At 38.1% G+C, this 23,194-nt stretch overlaps 1 protein-coding gene across 1 annotated transcript in view; it reads right to left on the minus strand.

Moving 5' to 3' along the window:
- Window positions 1-23,194, minus strand: part of LOC114656376 (actin-related protein 3-B) — a 61,863-nt gene that overhangs the window by 13,112 nt on the left and 25,557 nt on the right. The window contains exons 2-7 of the mRNA XM_028807978.2: window positions 16,611-16,666; window positions 11,992-12,116; window positions 10,083-10,193; window positions 6,373-6,468; window positions 4,188-4,295; window positions 728-871 (exon numbers count right to left, since the gene is read on the minus strand). Of these exons, the coding sequence (XP_028663811.2) occupies window positions 728-871; window positions 4,188-4,295; window positions 6,373-6,468; window positions 10,083-10,193; window positions 11,992-12,116; window positions 16,611-16,666 (640 nt within the window). The remainder of the gene's footprint in view (window positions 1-727; window positions 872-4,187; window positions 4,296-6,372; window positions 6,469-10,082; window positions 10,194-11,991; window positions 12,117-16,610; window positions 16,667-23,194) is intronic.

Below are 23,194 nucleotides of genomic sequence, written 5' to 3' on the forward strand. Positions count from 1 at the left end.
CATTTACATCTGTGTGTATTTATCATGCTCTATTGGATTTAATGAAATACTTGAAAGGAAAGTGAAGAGAAAAAAGTGAAGGACTGAGAATTACTCATCCGTTTTATGCTTCATATCATTTGGATGATATCCTTAGAAAGGGGAAGAAAATCTAGGATATGAGATATGAGCAGAGTTAAAGCACTAACAAGTCATGAAATTGAATTATTGGCAAGAATTGCTTTCTAATTAAACAACTGGGTTGGATGAAAAACCTGTAACTTCTGTGGCCCTCGAGGACTGACTTTGTCCACCCCTGCTTTAACACATTTATTAGGACCCAAGTACATATTACAAGTTTATTTACATTTAATAAGCTGTATAAACTGGGGTTGCCCAGAAAGCTTTACCTTTTTGTTTTTTTAATTTCTAAAAATTTTCTTCAAAATGATGTGAACACACTTCTATTGATATCTAAATATATCTGCTGTTCCTTAATTTTTTATATAATCTTCATTAACTTTCATAAACATGAGCATGTGTACCCTTGTCAGAATCCTGTAAGTATTCACTTTCAAAAAAACAAAGTTTATTTTTACATGGCCTCAGGAAAAAAAAAAAAGGACATCTTAATTTGATAAACCATACTGTATTCCCATATTTACAAAATCAGAGTTCAGTTTGCATTAACAAAGCTGAAACACACAAAACCAGTTGTTGAAAAATATTTATCTTTTCATTTGCTTACCTTAACTGCTTTGGCAGTTTCAAGCGACTGCTCAGGAGGAATTCCAATCTCTCTTTCTCTCAGAAGCTGCTGAGTAAAATACGTGATATCACGCCCAGCAATTGGAATGTGTTTTATGCAGCTGCCAATCACGTAACCTTCTGCCTATGAAAAAGTGAGGAAAGAAGAAATTAAAATGAATACAAATATAAATACATTCAATAACATTTTAAAAGTTAATATTTGCACATCTTTTTTGTACTTTGAAAAATGTCTGAAAAGGAAAGACATGTACCACATAAAACTAGTATTAGTTATACAAGGTAGAGTTATAGAGTTAAACTGATGAAATGTTGATACAAAAAAGTTATCCAAAGAGAAAGTGTTAGGAATGCAGAAATTCATTAATTGAGAAGCAATGGGTATTAAATGTCAGTCCGATGCAATTAAAGATACCCAAAATACAGCTCAGATGAAGTATGGAGATCCACTCATCAGTCCAAGTTGTGTTTTTAATATTTTATTACAGATTTGGAGAAACTGCAAGGCTAGTTAAAAAAAAAATAATTGCAGCTAAAAGCTTTCCACTGATTTTCAGTTGTAACTTTCATTTTCATAATTACCGTGAGTTGGCAGTGCCCTCCCATGACGGTCAGTCACATAGTCTGACATATCCAATGACACACTCCAACTAGCCCACTGTTCTCTGCGACAAAATCAAACAGGTCTGATTTTGTCTTTAGTTGTAGTGGTGAGCTGTGTGTGCATGGGAGCTAACAAGCAAATCATACTCATCCTGAAGTACAATGCATACAAGAATGAATCAGGGACTTGGGTGTTTTAGACTTCATAAACTGAAGAGAAACTCGTTTGTCTGGTGTCTCGTGTTTTACGTACCATGACAAAATGTGGAAAAAAGAAGAAGGTGCCAAGATTGTGACTGAACTCACCGTATCAGGTTAACACTTCATATAGCACTACCTCTGTTAGCCAGCATGCTATTGGCTATCAGAAAAAGGGGCAGGCAAGACTGCTGGAAAGCAGTCGTTAAATTTGACATGCCCAGAAATTTTCAGTCATATAATCTGACATGGTCCAGCAATGAGATCAGCAACTGCAGTTTGCAAGTCTTGACTAGAAGTTATATAATGTGACATCAGCTTAAGATGAACAATCAAGGTATACACAGTAGACCTAAACATCACAGACAGGAAGGCTTTACACTGTTTTTTTCAGAAAGATGCCTCCATTTATTGTTTGACTAGAAAGCTGCAACAAATTAGAACAATCAAGACGAGAACAGGCCATTCAGCCCAACAAAGCTCGCCTGTCTTATCCACTTATTTCTTCCAAAAAAACATCAAGTCGAGTTTTGAAAATCCCTAAAGTCTTACTGTCTACTACACTACTTGGTAGCTTATTCCAAGTATCTGTCGGCCTTTGGGTAAAGAAGAAATCTTTTAGCATTTGTCATTTCAACTTTAACATTTAAACAGTAAAGGACATACTAGATGTTGCACTGATTTAAACAGCAAACGCAACTCTGTATACATTGGTAATTACTAATTGTTAATGTATGGATATGTTTTCACTAAGGCAATTGTTCATAATATTACCCATGGGACATTTAAGTTTACCAAATATGGGATTAATCTATTGACTATTATGATAGACAAGCCATTCAGTTAATCAGTATCATTCAAACAAAACCTCTAATTCTGCATTATTGGTCATCTCACAGTACAGGAATTCTCAGTTACATGCTCGACATAAAACTTTTTGAAATACCATCTCTCTCAGCGGTTACTCAAAATGAGAATGAGAGCCATCAAGGATATATGCATTTATGAAATACTACTTTTGAACTGAAAATGAGATTAGGGCATGGAAAATGATCCACTTCATCATCAGGTAAGGATTGTCACCGAAGGCTGGGGGTCAGACCCAGCCAGGACGCCTGGAAGGACCAGGAGGTGGCTTATACGTCCCCCGGGCCATGAGGGGGCAACCGCCCCGGATGTTGAGGGGACCACAGGGAAGGAGCAAGGAGCCTCAAGCCCAATGGGGTGGTGCCCGGGAGATCGACACTTCTGCCACACCTGGGAAAGTGGAGGAAGGACCTTCCAGGGACGCCTGGAGTGCTTCCGGGTGCAAGGGCAGCACTTCCGCCACACCAGGAAGTGCTGCCGGAAGAGTGTCATCAGGCACCTGGAGCACATCCAGGTGGGAATAAAAGGGACCGCCTCACTCCAATAAGGGAGCTAGAGTTGGGAGTGGGACCAGGACGAAGCTCTCGTGAGGAGAGGAAAGGCGGCCCACGGACATTTAGAGAAAGGCCTGTGGAGGGTGATTGGTGCTGGGGGCACTGTGTGCTGTGCGGAACTTGTTTAATAAACATGTGTTTGACTAAGTGCTGGTGTTAGTCTGGTGGTGTTCGGACCCGGGTCTCACATGATGTGACTCTTAAGTTCTTGAAGATGAATTCTTAAACAGTAGTTTAAGTACATATTTGTGATTTCTAACACCCACAGTTTAACACATTAACATCGTTTCTTATTTGAAGTATGACATAAAAGCAACAGCTCCATAGAATGAATCTTGTCTGCTTTGTCACTTCTAAATAAGTCACCCTAAATTAAATTTTTGTGCCAAGTTTTTTGAGGTATGCCACTTTGTATAAGCAGCAGATATAAAAATGGCTTGGAGCACTGATTCTGCTGTATTAGAAATACAACATATTGTATTGTCTATAACAATTGATATGGGGTTGGTGGGATGGCACTTATTTGGGTTGGGTTGTTCAGAGACAGAGAGAGATGGGGCTTGTGTAACCTACTTACAAGAATGGAAAAAAAAACAGCTATTTTAGAAATTTCTGAAATTTAAACAAATACATGAAGTCTTGAACAATTATGGGTTTTCTAATTCACTGCTTTAATTCCACTTAACACTGCAACTCCAAATGCACAAAATAAAATGTGCTTCCACTATCTGATTATGGCTAATGAATATTTTATGTGCCAACTCATCACTTTTTTGCTTTCCATTTTCTAATCTTGGCCTTGTTAATTGCAATGACTGGTTAGCAATGAGGCACTGACTCCATATTGTATGCATGTAATGAGTTTGAGTAGCTGCCAATTTCATTGTTATGCATTTGTCTGACATGAGACAAAAAAAAATCAACTGTATAGACTCAGTGAAATGATTATAAAACTACCTGACAAAAAACAAATACACGCACAATATTAATCTTGCTGCATATGTAAAATAGGCCACAAATATCAATTACAGTCAAAGATAGTCAATCAGTGACAAATAAGCAATTAAACATAAAAGACAAATTAGAAGCATACACTTAAAAATGTACGTTGTTTTAATCTGCCATAAATGTTGATGTTTGTTAAAAAATACTCCCCTAAATAATAAATGCCAAAGGTTTTATGATACTATTAATATTTTTAAACCTTAAACTACTTACAACAGGGATGACATGAGTAACACCATCTCCACTGTCTATTACTGTTCCAGTCAATGTTCTCTCTCCAACTTGTCTTGATGTCCACGATGCAGCTAAGGCCAAGACTGCCTAATATAATAAAATAAATAAATACATAAAAAAAAAAACAGACAGAGACATGCAGAGCATTTGTACAATGTACAGCACTGATTTACGGGGCCATGCAAGCGAATATGAACATAATGTAGAAAATTCCAGAAAACAATATACAATTACAACAAGGAAAGCATTTTTAATATCTTTTTGAATTTAGAATAAAGCCCTTTAAAATTAATTTTCCCTGCCGAACTTTTTGTATGCATTGTTGTATTTCACCACTATGGCAAGGCAAGAAGTTTGGGGACCAGGGTGGTGAGTATCTGCTTCTTTTTTCTGAAAAAATGTTTAAGAATAAATTCTTAATCTTCAAGCTACTTTCACTAGGTGAAGATAACTTGCAACAAAATACAGGTAAAATTCCGTTACAACAAAGTATTTTTATGGTCCCGACAGTTTCCCCATATGACACGAGTCTGTAGAAATCTCGTTACTACGAATTACATTCAGCAGATACTTTCATTACAACGAAGTGCCCAAAAGACCTTGAAATGCTTGAATGAATCAGCCACAGAGCAGTTAGTTCTGTGGTCGCAGCTAAGTTGTGCACAACGATCCCCCAAACAGAAACATTGTCGTTTTTCTTTTTCTTCGAACTTTCCTCGTACCGTTTTTTTGCTGTTTTTGTTTTCGGCGGTTTTCAGTAATACCTTTTGCTCGTCAATATTTGAAAAACATCCATTGGAATTTAACTCATTGTCACCCTCCTATAGAAACGGCAGACACGAAAAAATGATAGTTCACATTAGAAAGAAAAAAAAACTTTACATTTTTGCAGCTCTCGATTGCGGCAAAAAGAAAAAAGACGTTGCCAATGAATTCGGAATTTTGCCATCGACACTGTCAACTTTCTTGAAGGACTGAGCAAAAAGAGAAGAAAAATCTCGGGTTGCAAATGTATGCTAACTTCTGCATTTGAAGACATCGAAAAAGCCATTTTTATGTGGTTCAGCGATGCTCGTTCATGAAACATTCCTATTAATGTGGCACTCATTCGAGAAAATGTGAGGTTTCTAAACTCTCTTGGGACCTCCCCCTAACTGGACAACACGCCAAAGAGCGTCCCGAAGTGCGATCACCGCATCTGTGCAAGACAAGCAGGCTCACAGCTCTGATGCGGCTCGGCACTGAAGCAAACAGAAAAGACCTCAACGGGTGATGCAAGGAACACTGCAAATGCAGGGAACAGTATTACTTGGTCACTTGGTCACAACCCTGTCTGACTGTTGTCTGTTTATGGGAGAGTGGCAGATCACGCCACAATAAATAACCGTGCTGTTCCTGTTTCAAGCTGAATACAGCTGGTTTTGCTAAAGTACTGAGACTCAGCCTCGTATTTTAGGGTGTAAGATGGAGACACATAGTGCTACCCCGATCTTTTAGGATTCATTTCTGTTGCACCGCTGTGAGCCTGCTGTTGCCCTGCCCCAGCAATGGACAAACAAGTGCGGCTTCAGGACACACTTCAGCGTGACGTTCCCGTTGGGTGGGGAATGGGGGGTATCCCAAAAGAGTTCAGAAACCTCACAATATGAAGAAGAAGAAGAAAAGGATGATTCGGTTAGTGATTGATAACTGTGCTGCACACAACAGGCTTCCACATTTAGATAATGTTCACTGTGAATTCCTCCCAACCAATTGCACAGCAGTGCTTCAGCCATTGGATTTGGGCATCATTCGCACCCTGAAAATGTATTATCGCAAGGAAATGCTGAGAAAACTTCTCGTCAGCATAACCTGTAGACAGGAGAAAATTAAAATTAACGCAAAAGAAGCCATTGAAATGGTTGCAAACGCCTGGACGCAAGTTAAAGAAAGCACTATAGCAACAAATACAGAATCTCATTAAAACGAAATTTTCATTACAACGAAATATTTTTTAGGTCCCTGGCAGTTCGCTGTAACGCAATTTTACCTATACATGAAAAATATTATATAGAAAATACAGACAGACATGTTAAACAAAGCATTCACATTATAATGCATTTCTTAAAATTTTTTAAACATAATACCACAAGAAGAAAATAAAATGAGGAAGGATCTTAATTACCTGAACAGCAATATACAGACCAGGAACATTAAAGGACTCAAACATGATTTCTGCTGTATATTCTCGATTCTCAGGTGTATTTAATGGTGGTTCAGTCTGAAGGAAAAAAAAAATCATATAATGTATTTAAAAATGTAAAAAAGAAAACTGGACAAAATAAACCTATAAATATCAAATGATCACATTAAAAATTAAAAAAAAAAAAAAAAAATTCGGACAGGAGCGTCAGTAGACATTGCGCCCTAGGAACCAAGTTACCCGAACTACTCTATAACATTTCAGTAATTGTTTACCGCTCTGATGCTCATCTTTCTGATCATATAATAGTTCATTACAATAGCACTGGACGAGAAGAATTCATAATTAATTGCAGAATTACGGTATTTGAGGGTTCCTCTCGAGTGCCTTTATCTCTTGCACAATTTGGCTCAAAAACTAATCAGCAGATCGTCATATCATAACAGGCTTAAGTTCCGAGTTTGGTATTTTTCTATCCAGCTGTTTGAGCTCTTGACTGTCCTCAAGTAACTGCGGCACACAGACAGACACAAACCCATCATCAAGATATCAATGTTTTCAGTATCATGGGACCCTAAAACATCAAGATCCATCGAAAACTGGACATCGAAATTTTTGACGAATCTGACGCTTTCGCTCCTCCCCCATAGACAACAGGTTATGGTGGGAATGATGCAATAGGAAAAATAAAAGCATTTTAAAATTACATTGGACACAGTGCCAAGTAAGCAGGTGGCTTTGAACACCTTTAATGGTACATTTAGTTCAAGAAGCCAAACACACATTTGTGAACATCTAAATGTTATTTTTGGAAATAATGCAGAATTATTTAATAGCAGCTCTTTTAGGTATGTTGTGATGTATTTAAAATCCAGGAGAGGCAAGAAATAGGATTTGTACAGTTTCACAATTTGCTAGATATGTTAATGGTGCTTGAAGTGCCTAAGAAAAAGAAGAAAAAAATACATACAAACATTTGCATAAAGGCCAGGTTTGTGAAAAGATCTCCTTATAAATGATCACAAAAAGTTGCTATTGAAAAATAAAATAGACTGTGTGTATAAGAGCTTTTCAACTTCCACTGTGGGAATACAGTCTGAGAACCTCTGCACAAAGCACCCTATTCATTCGAGCGGAAACCACAAAAAAATCACTCCATTTACCACCACTGCACCACTAATGCTAACATTTCTAAATGACTTCCATGAATCAGCCGGCAGACAAAAGCTGCTTATCTGGCATATAGCTTTCTTTTCATATAACTCACTTATCACTGACAAACTCAGAGGACAATATCTGTGATATAACTTATATCAATTAGTCTTCACTAATACAAAGAAAAATCTGTTAAAGATACATATTTTAACAAAAGTGTATTCCCAGTTCAAAGCATTCTTGCTTCAAAACTGTGAAATCTTTTATTCAGATGTCAGATGGACAGAATACAGTGCAACTGTTGAGCCACTTATTTTACAAACTGCTTGGACAGATGACAACATATTTAGCTTAATGCTTCTGATCAGAAAACGTCTTATTATCGTGTGATCGTGCATTCAAGTGTACTAACCTACCAGTAAAATGTAAAATATATCTCCCACATAGTTAATGAAAACGCAAAATACGTCCCTGGCGTTAGACTGTTAATGAAAATGGAGGATCGCTGCATCAGACTTAACAGTCTGTTGTTTTTGTGTTTCAGCAACTGTGGAAAGTTCGAGTTCAATATATTGACTAAAACAAATCACACTTCTTATGAAAGTTCTCTTTTTCTAAAACAGGTCTGCATATTTAAAATCATTTCAAAAGCCTCAGATTTGCCCAAGTATCAAAAAGGAATGGTGGTGTAGCGGTGAAAACCTAAACCATTTATTTGAATCCATCCTTTATTAAACAATCCAATAGTAAGCCAAAGCATGTGCTCTATAAATGTGAATGAGTGGTTGCAGGGAAGTTGTGTAGTTTTATAGAGTAGCTTGGACAGCATACAGAAAAAAACAAATTTTCTGCAGCTTCTAGAGAGAATAATAAGTGACAAAATGTTTAAACTGTAATAATAATGTAAACTTAACATGATACACATACTGCTCAATGTTATTTTGCCCAAAAGAAAATAAATCTGTTGTATCTGTTAAAGTGACTTCACTGTTTTAATCTATACAGAAGTCATGTGACATTAAATATAGTAATAAAATAGGTATAGCAGACAACAGAAGTAATCTTAGCATTACAAAGCATAATTTCACATTTACATATCTCCCTATTATAAAAAAAATCCTGGAAAGGAAAAGCAGGGAGACGATACGTGATCTTCTCGGAAGTTCTTGGAAGACACTTAAAAGACCCGCGAGACGCAAACAATATCAAATAACACTCAGTCGTGTAAAGGCACGTAGCATACACAGATCCTGTGCTCTCAGCACGTATAAAGCATATAAGGACAATGCGTTCTAGATGAAACGTCAACGAATAAGCAAAGAAGAAAGAGCAACGCGGAGAAAAGCGACCTAAAAGCGTTGGAGAGAAAAAAAAGGCAGATAAGAGATTATGAAAGCAGTGGAATTCGAAAGGCTCAAACAAACGATGGCGCGATACACATGCAGAGAAAGGTAAAGAATATGAAAGCAGTAAAGTTCGAAAGTATTGTAGCGTCCCAGCCAGGTTGAAGCCTTTTTTGGCTTAAGTGACTGTTAGGTCCGATTGAGGGAGGGCAGACTACAGCACGGAAGACTGATAGCAGCATGACAGTAGCAGAAAGGCAGCAACGGCACCTCCTTAGCATGCGTTCATAACCCCACACCCCCCCAACAACACGAGTAGTATTATACAGCCTGAGAAAGAGATTTAACCATGCCCTGGGCCGGAAATAAAGGACAAGTATTGTTTTTACAACGTCACGTGAGACAAGGCAGTGAGACATCATTTAAAACAAGTCCACAGACATCTAAACCTAGCAGTTGTTGGATTGCTGTTGGCAGATACGCTTCATGGGCTCCAGCCCTTAAAACAACAAGAGACAAGCAAAACACGCAGCTCGCCAGCAGCAAAAAGCCTGCAGATGATCAGAATGCTTCTCCTTAGTGTGCGTTCAGCCAAACTAACCCTCGCCCCATCCCCTTCACAACGACAGCGACAGAGATGCGAAGTGGCAAAAGGACAGCTGCTGTACAGGCTTTGAAATGATCGGGCAGCGAGACAAGCAGAACAGGCAGCTCGCCTGCAGCAGAAAGACAGCAGATTATACGACGGAATCTCCTTAGCGTGCGTTCAGCCGCAACCCCTTCACAACGCGAGCAGCGTTATACGTCCTGCGAGAAAGAGAGGTAACCACGCCCCGGGCCGGAAATAAAGTATTGTTTTTACAAAAGTTTTAAAATAAAAGTGAAAATAATGCATATGTAACAATTCCCATGAAACTAACAATCTCTTTAAATTGTATATTCGGTAAACCAAACCCGGGGGTGGGCAAGCAAAGCGAGCAGGGGGCGGAGCCTTCTAGTCTGGCATAAAAAAAAACCCTACTGCTTTCCAAGTGACGTTTCTCATCGTACAGCTTTTCATTCACTATGGGTTAGCTTTTTAGTGGTTTGGGAGGGGATACAATATGCTAAATGTTATACCTTCATGAGAGTATCTGTGGCAATATTCACAATTTAATTTGCAGGCGTTCTGTTGGAAGCATAGTACTGTCTTACCAAAAGAAAGTAATGATCTTCTGGCTCTGCCCTTAGGTACTTGAAGATAACCTGCTCCATGAAGCGTTCCATCAAGTCCCAGTCTTCAACAATGCCATGACGAATAGGCCACTAAAAGAAACAAAGTTTGGCAAAATCATAAAAACATTCATACATCTGTTACAAACTCTTTGCATGTAGAGAGGAGTTCTTCTGCCTCACAGCCCCACAAACCTAGTCGCAAGGTCACTCTCTCTGTGTGAACTCTGTATGTTCTTCTTATGTGCACAAAGGCTTTCTTCTGGTACTCTGGTTTCATCATACGTTTCAAAGACATGTATGTTAGGTTAACTGACTTGGTGTGTAAAAAGTTTGACAACTTCATTAGTACATTCAGTGCTGAAATCAATTCTCAGAAAACTGCTATAATAAAGGGTGCTTTCTAGACTAGTGCATAGGGAAAAAATGAAGAGAAAAGGCACTATATTACACACAAACCGACAGAGACACCGAAGGGAATTCATTAAAGAATTCAAAAGAAATGCTTTTTATTATATTCCTGCTTTGTAAACCTCTTTACGAAGATACTCATTGGTGAAAGATGCTACATAATACAAAAAAAAAAATTTGGACGTGAGCGTTCATAGGCTTTGCACCCTAGGAACCAAGTTACCCAAACTATTCTATAGGGTGGCACACGAAAAACTGAACCGTCTCCGACCGGCCGGCTCAAGCTATTATACAGGCGGGTGCCATCACGATCATGGAGCCTCGCTGTCGCGATGGGGTCAGCAGCCCCAACTGTGCATTAGTAAGGAAACTGTGAGCCAGTGGTTTATTTCATGATTGACAAAGTGTGGTTCCATCTGTCAGGACATGTAAATTTGCAGAACACTACATATTGGTCAGTAGACAATCCCCATGGAATTCATGAAAAGCCCCTTCACGATGAAAAAAAATTGGTGTCTGGTGTGCGGTATCTGCTACATGGATCGTGGGTTCCATATTTTTTGAGACAACAGTCAACACTGCCGTGTATATGGGAATCTTCGAGGAATTTTGCACAGAATTGACCCCCGAAGAATGCGAGTACGCCGTCTTTCAACAGGATGGAGCGATAATAATCCAAAGACATCAGAGAAACTGAAGGACAATATTCGGAATGAAATTGGAAAAATTGAAGCGGCTGAGCTGTGTCGCGTCTATGACAATATGGTGTGGCGTGCAGAAAAGTGTATTGACGCACAAGGAAATCATTTCCAGCACCTCCTCTTACCAGTAAGTACAGATTTTTGTATTGCATATCTTTCGTTTCGTGTACGGGCTAAGAAAACTAACGTCGACATTGGAGATGGTTCGGTTTTTCGTGTGCCACCCTTTATAACATTTCTGTAATTATTTACTGCTCTAATGCTGATCATTCTGATCATAAAATAGGTCATTTCTATAGCAAGTAACAAGAAGAATTTATAACTAATTGCAGAATTATGTTATTTTGAGGGTCCCTATAGAGTGCTTCATTCTCTTGCATGATCTGGCTCAAATAATAATCAAGCACATCAGCATCTCATAATGAGATGTTTCTAGTTTGGAGTTTATTCTGTCCAGCTGTTTTAGCTTTAGACCATCCTCAAGAAACTGTGACACACAGACACACACAGAGAGACGCACACCAATCATCAAAATATTGATGTTTTCGATATCGGGGACCCTAAAACGTTGAGATCCATCGAAACCCAGAGATCGAAATTTGTGACGAATCTAAAGCTTTCCTTCCTCTCCCATAGACAACAGGCTATGGTGCGGGAGGGCACAAAGCAAAAAAATCATTTTTCCCAGCTAATTAATAACATACTGTAATTCTACCATTGTGCAAACACTTCTGAATCTTTTATGATCAGAAAAAAACTTTCATTTTAAAATCACTCACCTTTGTTGCATATGTTGGTTTGTCGATTGCCTCATCCCCAATATAAAAGTCTAAATCATCAACTCCCTTCATGACTCTCCTCTGCGCTTGATCCCCAACCTTGGCGGACTCTTTGATTGCAATACCTGATACAAAAAAGACAGACATGACGAATCAGAAATGGTACACAGCGCTGAATGTGACTTAAGAATTTTCAAGATCATAGACATAAAAACACATTTAGCGGCTGTCAGTGCTAGATAATTTCTTATTTGCTAAAATAAAAGAATAACTTGTAGGTTGAATATAAAAAAAGTGGCAGTGAATAATCACAAGATGGAATCACGAAATGGAATAAACCTGTTTTTAAGTACTAAAATGTATTAGTCTATATTTTTAAATCATCTTCAGCATTATCTATTTGTTGTTTTTTTTATAGCTAATTCCCCTCCATCACACTTTATGAACTGCATACAGTTATTTGGCTGTATAAATTTAAAAGCAGCACTAAGCACAATAGTTTACAATTAAACCATTCATTTACACAAAAATTGTGTATGTCACTTGTACGTCCATTTTTATGTGCTGATTACTAATTATAACTAATCTAATAGCTTTATAAACTCTGAATTTGTCATTATCAATTGTAGGTGCTAAGGAGGAAGGACAGGCATCCTAGCCGGAGTAAAGGATGGATTCTCGCCTAGACAGGAGACCATAATGGGACAGCCTGGGTATACCAGGAGCAGTTCATTACCCCCACACAACAGGTGGCAATGTTCCTCAGGGCTGAACCCGATTAGGACGCCCGCAGGGTGACATGGAAGATGGAGTCCAGAAACACATCCTTCTTAGGGTCTTTGAGTACTGCCAGAGGGCAGTGCTGATGAAGGACTGCCCTGGTTTCCACACGACCTGGAATTGCTCCGAACGACCACGGCGTGACACTGGAAGCAGTTCCCAGGTCGAAGTCAAAAGGATGTTCGCAGCCTCACTTGACTGAGTCATTGTCGGGAAGCAGCAGGCAACAAGCTACGGGAGGTGGAAGAAGAGAATTTATAATTATTCATTAAGGCTGGTGTTTGTATAAGGAAGTAAAAACCTTTTAATTGAACCTGGAATTGTGATGGGCATTACTGTATCTGCGGTTTCTGTCTCAGTAATGCCCCCTTGTGGTCACAAATTAAATATAATTACACTTTCAGTCACATAATTTTACCAGTCAAAAGTTTTAGAACATTCCCATGTTTCCATTTTTATTGAAATTTAAGCAGGTCATGTCTAGTGTGGGCTGTACTCACATACACCTTGGCTTTCTTTGCAATTTCTGCACATTTAATGGTTGTAATATAGTCTTGTTTGTCTTCCTTTGTAAATTGCTATCGTAATGGTGAGAAAGTGACAATTTACAGTGCAATATTTTCAGAATAATGCTTTAGAACAGGGGTTCTTAACCGGGGGTATCGGTATGGGAACCAAATGCTGGGGGTATGGGACTTGATCTCTGGGTACTGGTATTTATTTTATTTAATGTATTAATTTATACTTGGGTAGTACGTGAATTGAATGCGATAGAATCTTCGAGAACATTCAACATTTCCTGCAAATGATTGTGTTTAATTTTACACGTATTTACTACAACTTTAATTTTAAATTTGAATTTAATGTTTTAATTTTAATATTTTAATTTAATAAATGCATATTTACTGAATAAGCGTGTATTTACTCGTTTATTGGCAATGTACGTATTTCAAAGACTCTAGAAGTGCGTTTTGCATTGTATATAAAGGTGGCAACTGCGTGCCGCCATTCATTCTAGCAACTAATATAAGGAATGATGATGATTATTTCGACAGTCAAGTAAAGGAGGTATGGGACCATATTGGACAATCCACTGGGGGTCTGGAGTCATCAAAAGGTTAAGGTTGCATTATTCAGGCTTTTATTCAGACATGGCATTTGTAAGTAATCAACAAAGTTAGAACACTGGTAGGAATTGTCTTCATCAACTTTCAAAGTTTCTTAACTTCTATTGCTGCAGAAAAGCTGTAAGTTGTTGACCCATCACTTGTTTCCTAAAAAATGGTCTTTCTGTATAACTTAGAAAATTGCATTACTGTCTTTTTCAGTTATTGGTAACCTTAGCCTTATTTTTTTTTTTAACCTGTCAGTTTACCACTTATCTTTGTACCATATGAGGTTATTCACTACATCTGAATTGCTTAAATTTATAAAACAAAACTGGAAAAAACTGTCATGTTTTTTTGATTTTTTATTGAATTTATTAAAAGGATATAACATTCCATATTATCAAGTCAAACTTAACAAAAACTAAATTCAAATCAACCCCCACCCATGAGAAAGAGAGGAACAGCCAGAGTTTAAAAAAAAAAAAAAAAAAAACAATCGGGGTGTTCTACAATTTTTGGCCGGTAGTTAACATTAGCTAAACAAAATAAACTTTAAGTAAAAAGTGGGTTCCAATATAAAGCCTAGGTTTATCAGATCTTCAAGCAGATGGCTAACTACAATACATAGTGTAGCCCTTTTTCCTGAGTGTACTTAAAATTCCAGAAAACGATATTGTTCTCAGTACATGCACAACTGACTCCAAAAAGCAGAAGTTGAAAACAGGTTTACACAAACGTTCAGTGCTTTCTTTAAAACCTCAATGTAAGGAGCCAGTTTTTGATATCAATGCCTCTAGTGCTTCTAGTGTAGTAGACTGACTGTCATAGCTAGTTATCTTCTGGTGCCTGGATAGGCTCTCTTACCCTTGTCAGGAAGGAGAAAAAAAGATTAATTTATCTGTTCGTTTCTGTCCTTGTTTTTATACTTGCTGAATTATCCACTGTATTTTGAATATCTCTTTTGAAAACAACCAAATATTTTTTCTTTCTGTCACTTAATCACTTACCCAGTCAAAAAAATACCAATTCTGAGTATGTTGTTTACCATTCAATTTACAGCACATACCAATTGTACTAATTTTATTACAGGACACATAAAGCCGACAACTTCAAAATATGCTTTCAACTAATTAGCCGTCACATAAGCAAACTACCAAAAAAATATTTATTCAAAAAACCTCTTTGAATGAAGAAGCGGCAAAATTCAGTAGCACAGTATGCATATGTATGACGCATTCTGTTTTCAGAAGAAAGCATGAAAGAGCTTTTTGTATTCCAGACAGACTGAAGTACTGTTCCCTTTCCCTCTGTTTTGGAATTACAAGTAAGGAACACACAGCTGTAAAGGAATCTTACTCTGACATATACTATCAAAGACCCTTTCATCATAAATTGCAGTTGATATTTTAAGTCTAAAACACACATTTTGATTTAGGACCAAATGATTTTGTATGCCTCAAAAAACTAAATAGGGAATTCATTTTCCTGCCTTAATTAAAAGATTCTTTTTTAGCATAGCAACATTATACTCCCACTGAGTTTTATTTATCATGTCATGTCATCTTCAAACCCGATTAATCCACACCAGGGTTGTGGGGGTGATGGAGCCTCTCACAGCATAAGGGCACGTGGCATAAACAAACCCTGGAGAAGGTGGCTGTCCACACACACACACACACACACGGGCCAATACAGCATCGCCAATTCATCTAACAAGAATGGAACTGGACAACCCAGAGGAAACCCATACAGACATGGGGAGAACAAACTCCAAACAGGGAGGGGACCTGGGACGTGAACCCTGGTCGGTCTCCTTACTGTGTGGCAGCAGCATTACCACTCCGCCACCAGAGCATCTGAACTTTATTTATGTTTTAATCATATACTGCTATATGAAAGCATTTTGAACTTTTATTATTAAATATATTATCGTGTTATGTCATTTTCAAACCTGATTAATCCAGACTAGGGTCTTGGTGGTGATAGAGCCTATCCCAGCATAGGGCGCCAGGCAGAAACAAACCCTATATGGGGCATGGCAGAAGAATTAATTCTATTCATTTGGAGATTTTAATTTAATATTGTAACTTTACTATAATTATAGAACCAAATCAAAAAATGTGCAAGTCCCTTTACGAGTTTATAAAGATATTTCTTTTTTTTTTTCCTTAAATCTTTAAAATGCAACCTAACAAACATGGTTTAGAGTTCTGCCTTAAAACAGGACTTCTGATCCACAGTATGGTTTTATTTATTTTAGATTTCTCGTCTCTAAGGTTCTATAATTATAGCAAAGTTGCAATATCAAATTCAAGTCTGCAAATGAATAGAAATGATTCTTCTGCCAATGCCTCATATACATTAAAAGTTAAAAATGTTTTCACATAGCAATGCATACTTAAAACACAAGTAAAGCTCGGGTGGCTCGGTGGTGGAGTTGTAGTGCTGCTGCCACACAATAAGGAGACAAGGGTTCGCATACCAGGTCCTACCTGTGGGGAGTTTACAGATACAGCACAGTAAGATATCATGTGGGCATTTAAAACTGGTTATATAAAATAAATTTACATAAGAGCTCAATGCTTCAAATTAAGCATTTTTGTTCGATTACTCTAAACAGAAACACACAAATTATATTTCTAGTTTTGACCTATTTAACATTCACTTCTTGCTAAAAAAAACAATAATCTGCCAACATGGCAAATGGAAAATTTTCTTGAAAGTACTCACATGATGGAACAATGAACTGTGGTTCAGTATTTCCAGCATATCCAAGTTTTGTGTACCTAGACATTGCAAAAAGGATAAATTAGAATAAAAACACATTCCTTAAGCAAAAGTGTAAGCAAGAACATTTTTGAATTCTGCATTTACTTCACTTTTCTTAACAAATCTACATTTAAATTATATGAACTTAACCAAAGGAACATTACCTGCACCAGAATATTATTATGTTTTCTTCGGTTTCACTACAAAATGTTATTGCACTCAGAGATATGGTGCGGTCTTAAGTAAGCCCTCATACCAACCTTAAAAACCAAACATAAAAGGGTACAAAAATTGCTTCCCATGGAAACAAAATTAAGTAGCATTACATTTTGATAAGCATTATCTAATAATGTAAAATATATATACATTATTCATAAGGTTACAAAAAAAAATTACACAGCCCCTATAAAAGCAGAGTCTCTCTGACTTTCTGCATATTATATGGGGCTCTGATTTTCTCATTACATCTGTAGGGAGGCTCATTCCTGAATTAGACAAAGCAGGTATGCAAGATAGATGGATTCTCATTATACATGCAGCAGATTCATGTGCAGACTGTTTGGTTCATAATTAATGCCTATATTACTTAAACATATTTTTGCAAACATGTTATGAATTTATTAAAACGTGTAATTTATTTTTGGAATTATCAATGTTCTGAGTGTAGAAATCCCACTGGGCAGTCAAACCTGGAAATTGTGCCAGTATGTCTCTAGGCAGCTGCCATGAGCAAAGTATGTGGAAGCGACCCACACAAATAATAATAAAAAAAAAACCACATAGTGACCAAACTGGAACTGAAATCCTTCCTTGCATCAAAATATTACCAAAAAAAAATTATTTAAATATTGATTTCTGTTTCTGTACTGGTCACAACATCCTCTCTTTGTGCTTGTCCCTTGGAAGAGAAAAAGCACGCACACGGACAACGCTATCAGTAGTAAACAAGTAAAATATTCCCTAAATAAATAAATATAAAGTAAGTGGTGGAAATAAGTTTACATAATATAAAGAGGACAAAAAATGCAAGCTTTTGGATTGAAGCGGTTAGTCTTCCAAACTACTTTCTAAAATCAAAAGTGTTTAATCTAAAAGTCATTGTACGCTTCTCCTTCTCAAAAATTGTCAGGCATGGAAAAGGGAAGAAGATGATATTTCTTGTTACCTTGTAAATTTTAGATTTAAAGTAGATCACTCCATACAAGCAGGGTCTTTAACAGACTGAATGTTTTTAATGCAAGTCAGTGTAAAACATGCCATTGTAAGCATACCTTTTACCAGCTGTGACACTCGTCTAGGATGAGTTGAAATCTAAGTAATCAAAGTAGACCTCAGTGTTAATGTTTGCTGTGCACCACCTATTGGAATGCATCCTAATGAGTTCTGGGTTCGAACCTCAAAGGAGGACATGCTCCTCAGGGAGGCAGCAGACTGGAATACCACTTTGACTGGAAGAGTCTCCCGGCCGCTGAAGTTCATCAGCTCAGGTGAGTCACCGCCAGCAAGTCTCGGATTGGACCTTGGACTTTTTTTTTTTTTGTTGTTCTTTATTTTGTCTTATACAATTTCTTGTATTAGGAATTTGTTCAGTTTTCACATACCCCTTGGGGTCAGAGCGCCCCTGGAGCAACTGCAGGTTAATGACATTGCTCAAGAGCCCAACAGAGTAGGCTCTCTTTTGGCAGAAACAGGGACTCGAACCAGCAAACATCCACATACAGGCACAGGTCCTTAGTTTCAGAGCCACCATGCTGCCTAGACTTGGGTCAGCTCGCAGAGCAGCAGGTGTAGTGGTGGCTCGGAGGCTAGGGATCTGCACTGGCAATCGGAAGGTCGCCAGTTCAAATCCCGTAAATGCAAATAGGGACTCTGCTCTGTTGTGCCCTTGAGCAATGCCCTTAACCTGCAATTGCTAAGCACTTTCAGTAGTGAGAAAAGTGCTATATAAATGCAAAGAATTATTATTATTATTATTGAGTGGCATATGGATTGCCTCTTACCCCAGGTCAGGTAAAGCTGGGTGCCATTTGTGAAGGGACAAAGGGACAAGCAGCTGGGCGCATGTGGTGTCGCTGAAGACCTGAGCAATGGGAAGAAACAGCACTGAAGATGCCAAAAGTCCTTTTTTAGGTCCACTCACCAGCAATCTGCATTAAGAGGCTAATACCGTGTTCCATTTGAACTGGGAAGTCAGACTTTATGAGTCTTCTAGTTAGAATTTTCAACTGGAATGCCCCCCCCCCCAACCCCACAAGTAGGATTTCCTACTTGGAAACTCAGGGCTGGTCGGTCAAGTCCAAGTTTGTCAGACTTCAGATTAGGACATCAATACAAAATGGCAACATACACCGTGAACTTCAGTGAAAGCTGTAGCATTATACTCTTTATTAGCACTTCTGTTTGTGTCTCATTAATTCAATCGTTCACACAGTACCCTCTAACCTCTACCTGTGGACATGTTGCGATGGTGTTTGAACAAAAAAAATGCTTATTGCTCAGTAGCTGTCTGCATTCTGAAACAGCAAACACAACAAAAGTTTTCCTGGAGGCGTCTGTATTGTTTTTCCAAATGTTTAACTGGAATGCGGTCAATAAGGGTGTGACGTCATTCCCAGCTTCAACATCTTCTTACATAAATGGAACGCTGTAAAATTCCTTTCCTCCATTTCTCACACTCCTCTGTTGTTACAGTATTTTTGTGATGCATGAAGTAATATAATGCATTGCATTTGACATTTCAACAGATGGCTGGCGCATCACAAACATTTCTAGTAATGAAATTACAAATGTTTGTGACATGCCATCTGTTGGAATGGCAACTGCAATTCATTCTATTAGTACAAATGTTTGTATGCGCCTTTTGTTGGAATGACATAGCAACCAGACTTTTAATAAGGTGGATGTGTGGGTTGGTTCAATTTTAAAGCAAGTTGTGTTCTGAGATGTGTGCTATATAAAATAAAGATTGATCTAGACCAGGGGTCTCCAACACATCGCTCGCAAGCTACTGGTAGCTCGCAACCCTTTTCCAAGTAGCACGCCAAAGGGTTAATGAATCCTACATAAATTTGAAAACTTGATCAAGTCAAATTAGGGGTGGGCGATCTTTCCAAAAAAATCATATCACAATCCACAATCTGAATTGCAATCTATTTTTTCTATGTGGCATACACTTAAGGGAATATCCGGACTCAAACTTTTCAAGACCAAAGTAATACTTTATTTTAAATATCAAACAAAGTTGAATTCAGTTGTTCTTTCGTTCGCTAGTTGAGCGGAGTTAAGGAACACGGCCCCGAAGCTGAGGAAGGCCTCTCCCCTTGGCCCGCTGCGTGTTTTGTCAGATTCGTGCAAATAAATTGGTACCACAAGTGAACTCTGATACATAGTGAAATGAGAGAAGTTGCAAAGTCTACCGGAATGTTCAAGCAAATTCTACAAAAAAAATCTGATCAAAATCCGTTAAGTAGTTCTCTTGTGAAAAGCGGACAGACAGACAGACGTTGGATTTTATATACAGTGGACCCTTGACTTACGAAATTAATTCGTTCGCGAGGGTTGATTGTAACTCAAGTTGGTTGTAAGTCAAGACTATTTTTCCCATAAGAAATAATGGAAATACCCATAATGCGTTCCGAACCTCCCACTGCAACACTTACTTAACCTTTTCATAATAAAAAAGGGTTCTATAATGTGTGTAATTTACCAAAACACCAATAATTTTTCTAATGTACTAACCATAAAGTTATAAAAAGTGCCTAGCCTACCAGAAACAACAATTTCATACTGTACTTACTATTTAATTTGACATCTTTGGGCTGCAGGAAGGGAGGAGGAGGAGAATGAAACAGAAGGTGGATCTAGTTTAGAAGGAGCCTTCTTATGCAAATCTTTTCTTTCTAAAATTGTCGAGATGGTGGATTTCGACATGCTATACATATTAGCGACATCGGTCACACGAACAGCACTCTCATATTTCCACACAATTTCCTTCTTCGTTTCGATTGTGATCGCTTTCTTTACCTTCGTTACCTTCACTTCCTTCCTTAGCAATTATGTGTCTTGCTTGCCATGGTCTTAGTGAATTATATATATAGATAAATCACTGCACTGACCGAAATTACGTCCACAAACACATGTATCTGGGCTCCGACTGACACTTACTAACGCTCTCGGCTGTTTGCGCAAGCGGATACACGTGACCGCATTCAGGTCGTAACGCAAGATGTTGGTCGTAAATCAAAATAAAAACTTTGGTCGTAAATCAAGTTGTTCGCATGTCAGGCCGGTCGTATATCAAGGATCGACTGTAATATATATTAGTAAACCTTCAAAATAATGTGCAGTTAAAGTCTCAACAGCATTCTCAGTATTTCTGAAGCTTAGTAGAGCCAGGTAACTTTAAGAATCTTCATCAAGCAGCTCTGAAAATGTCTGCTTTGTTTGCATCTCTATACCTCTGCCTTTTCTGACGTGAATGTCACGAACTCAAAGTTCAGAACAAGACTGACAGACGAACATTGAAATGACTCCATAAGGGTGAACCTAAGTGGCTCCACTCCACCAGACACTTGCCTCTCTTGTTGACTCCATGCAGTGCCAGTCATCTGACTAACTTAAAAACACATCACACATGCAACTGGACCTGTGAATAAAGTGACACAGTGACATGGAACAAAATGACAAATGAAGAAGTCATATCTGTGGATTTAGAATTGTACTGATTTGTTTTGACAGCATTCATGTTTTAATTGAATACTGTGAGATAAACTAGAAAATGCATAAAGACATACAAAATGCACTTGCAGGTGAGCTAAATATTTTTTTGTAATGTTTTAATGCAAAATGTGAGTTGTGGACACCGACATTTTGTAAATGTTCAGGCAAAACAAGCTTATTCAGTTTGTTTGGGTTGAAATAAGCTATGAGAAGAAACGTTAGAAAACATGAGTAGCTCTCGGCCATTTTCAATTTGTAAATGTAGTTCTTAGGGGGGAAAAAAGGTTGGAGACCCCTGCTCTAGACCTTCACAAAACAAAAGTATTTCAGGATGCATCAAACGATACTTCTGATGTACGGTAAATCAGAAGCTTTACTGACAATAAAAGTCAATAAGCAAAACGAATGCAGAACATTAGCACTCCAAAGCAGAATGCAATAATGTCACTTTAAGGATGAGGAGATTTGATGGTGCATTAGTGTTTGAATCTGGAGACCGCAAGAAGCAGGGCTAACATAAAAAGTCAATATTATAAATCTGAAATGAGTGCCTCCAGACTTGGGCACCATGGCATTAAAGTACTTTCAGACAATGCCAAGTGAAGTACGGCAGGCTTATCATTAATGGGGAAAGCACAAAGGCTTTGGAACATAAGATAATTTAATTCCAGTTGCAGTTGCAGAGTGGTGCTGCAGGCTCAGCAGGTCCAGTGTCATGGGTTGGAATTGCACATCTGGTCATTATCCTGGTGGAGGTTGCATGTTATCCATTTGACCTTGTGGGTTTTATTTCTGGGAACGCCCTTTCTGCTCCCACATCTCTGAAAACATGCCAAGATTCACTGCTGATGCCAAACTGCCTGAGGGCAAAGGAAATGAGTCCTAAGATAGGCTGGCACCCTCTCAAGGGCTATTTCCCACCTTAAGCTTACTGTAGCCAGAATAGGCTACTGCACCTCAATGGCCTAAAATTGATTAAGGGGGATACAGAATATTCAGTAATATTGTACTGTATCGTTTATTTATAACTAGGGGGCTCCGCCCCCTGCTCGCTTCGCTCGCCAACCCCTGGTGTTGGGAATGACAAAGAGCGTGATGTATGAATGAGATATAGAATAGTGTGAAGGTGTAGATGATGCAAATAGAAAGCAAACAATAAAGTGTGTGGCACAGTGTAAAGGTTTATTGGAAAATTTCTTTGTACACGCCGTTTAAGTGTAAAAGGTAATTCCAGGTCAGAACTTGTAAGGTCAATGAAGATGGTCATTATCGTGATCAGAGTCAACTTTGTCAGAGCTTAGAAAGAGTTGTGTCTTTCCAGGAAGTAATGGAATGACTTGGGTATTTATGTTTTCCACATTAATATTTTTTGGACATAATATAGTGCGTTGTGTTAAAAGGGGCATTTGGTCTAATGAGATTGCTGTTCCAAATCTCTCTGTAACTAAGTCGTCGCAGATAAAGGCTTGAGGAATTGTAATAATATGTGGCTGAAGTCCATCTGTATTGGTGAGTGTACCATCTCTCAGTTGTAATAAGCAATTGTTATGATCTGGTTCTGGACATCGTATCTTTTTTACTAACTGTATCTTTTGAAAGCAATGGCAATTGTCTGCGTATTTTAAGGTGCACTGAACAATAGCTGAGTGCATGGCATCTGGAAGAATAGCTAATCACTGTTTAAAATCTCCTCCTAATAAAAGTACCTTTCGTCCAAATCGAATATTATTATTCATAAACGTTTGTAGAAGTTTATGAATGGTGTTGAGTAAGTGACTTCATGCCATTGTACATTCATCAATAAACAACATTTTTTGAAGACGGAT

This window comes from Erpetoichthys calabaricus, chromosome 8 (assembly GCF_900747795.2).
Source record: "Erpetoichthys calabaricus chromosome 8, fErpCal1.3, whole genome shotgun sequence".
NCBI lineage: Eukaryota > Metazoa > Chordata > Cladistia > Polypteriformes > Polypteridae > Erpetoichthys > Erpetoichthys calabaricus.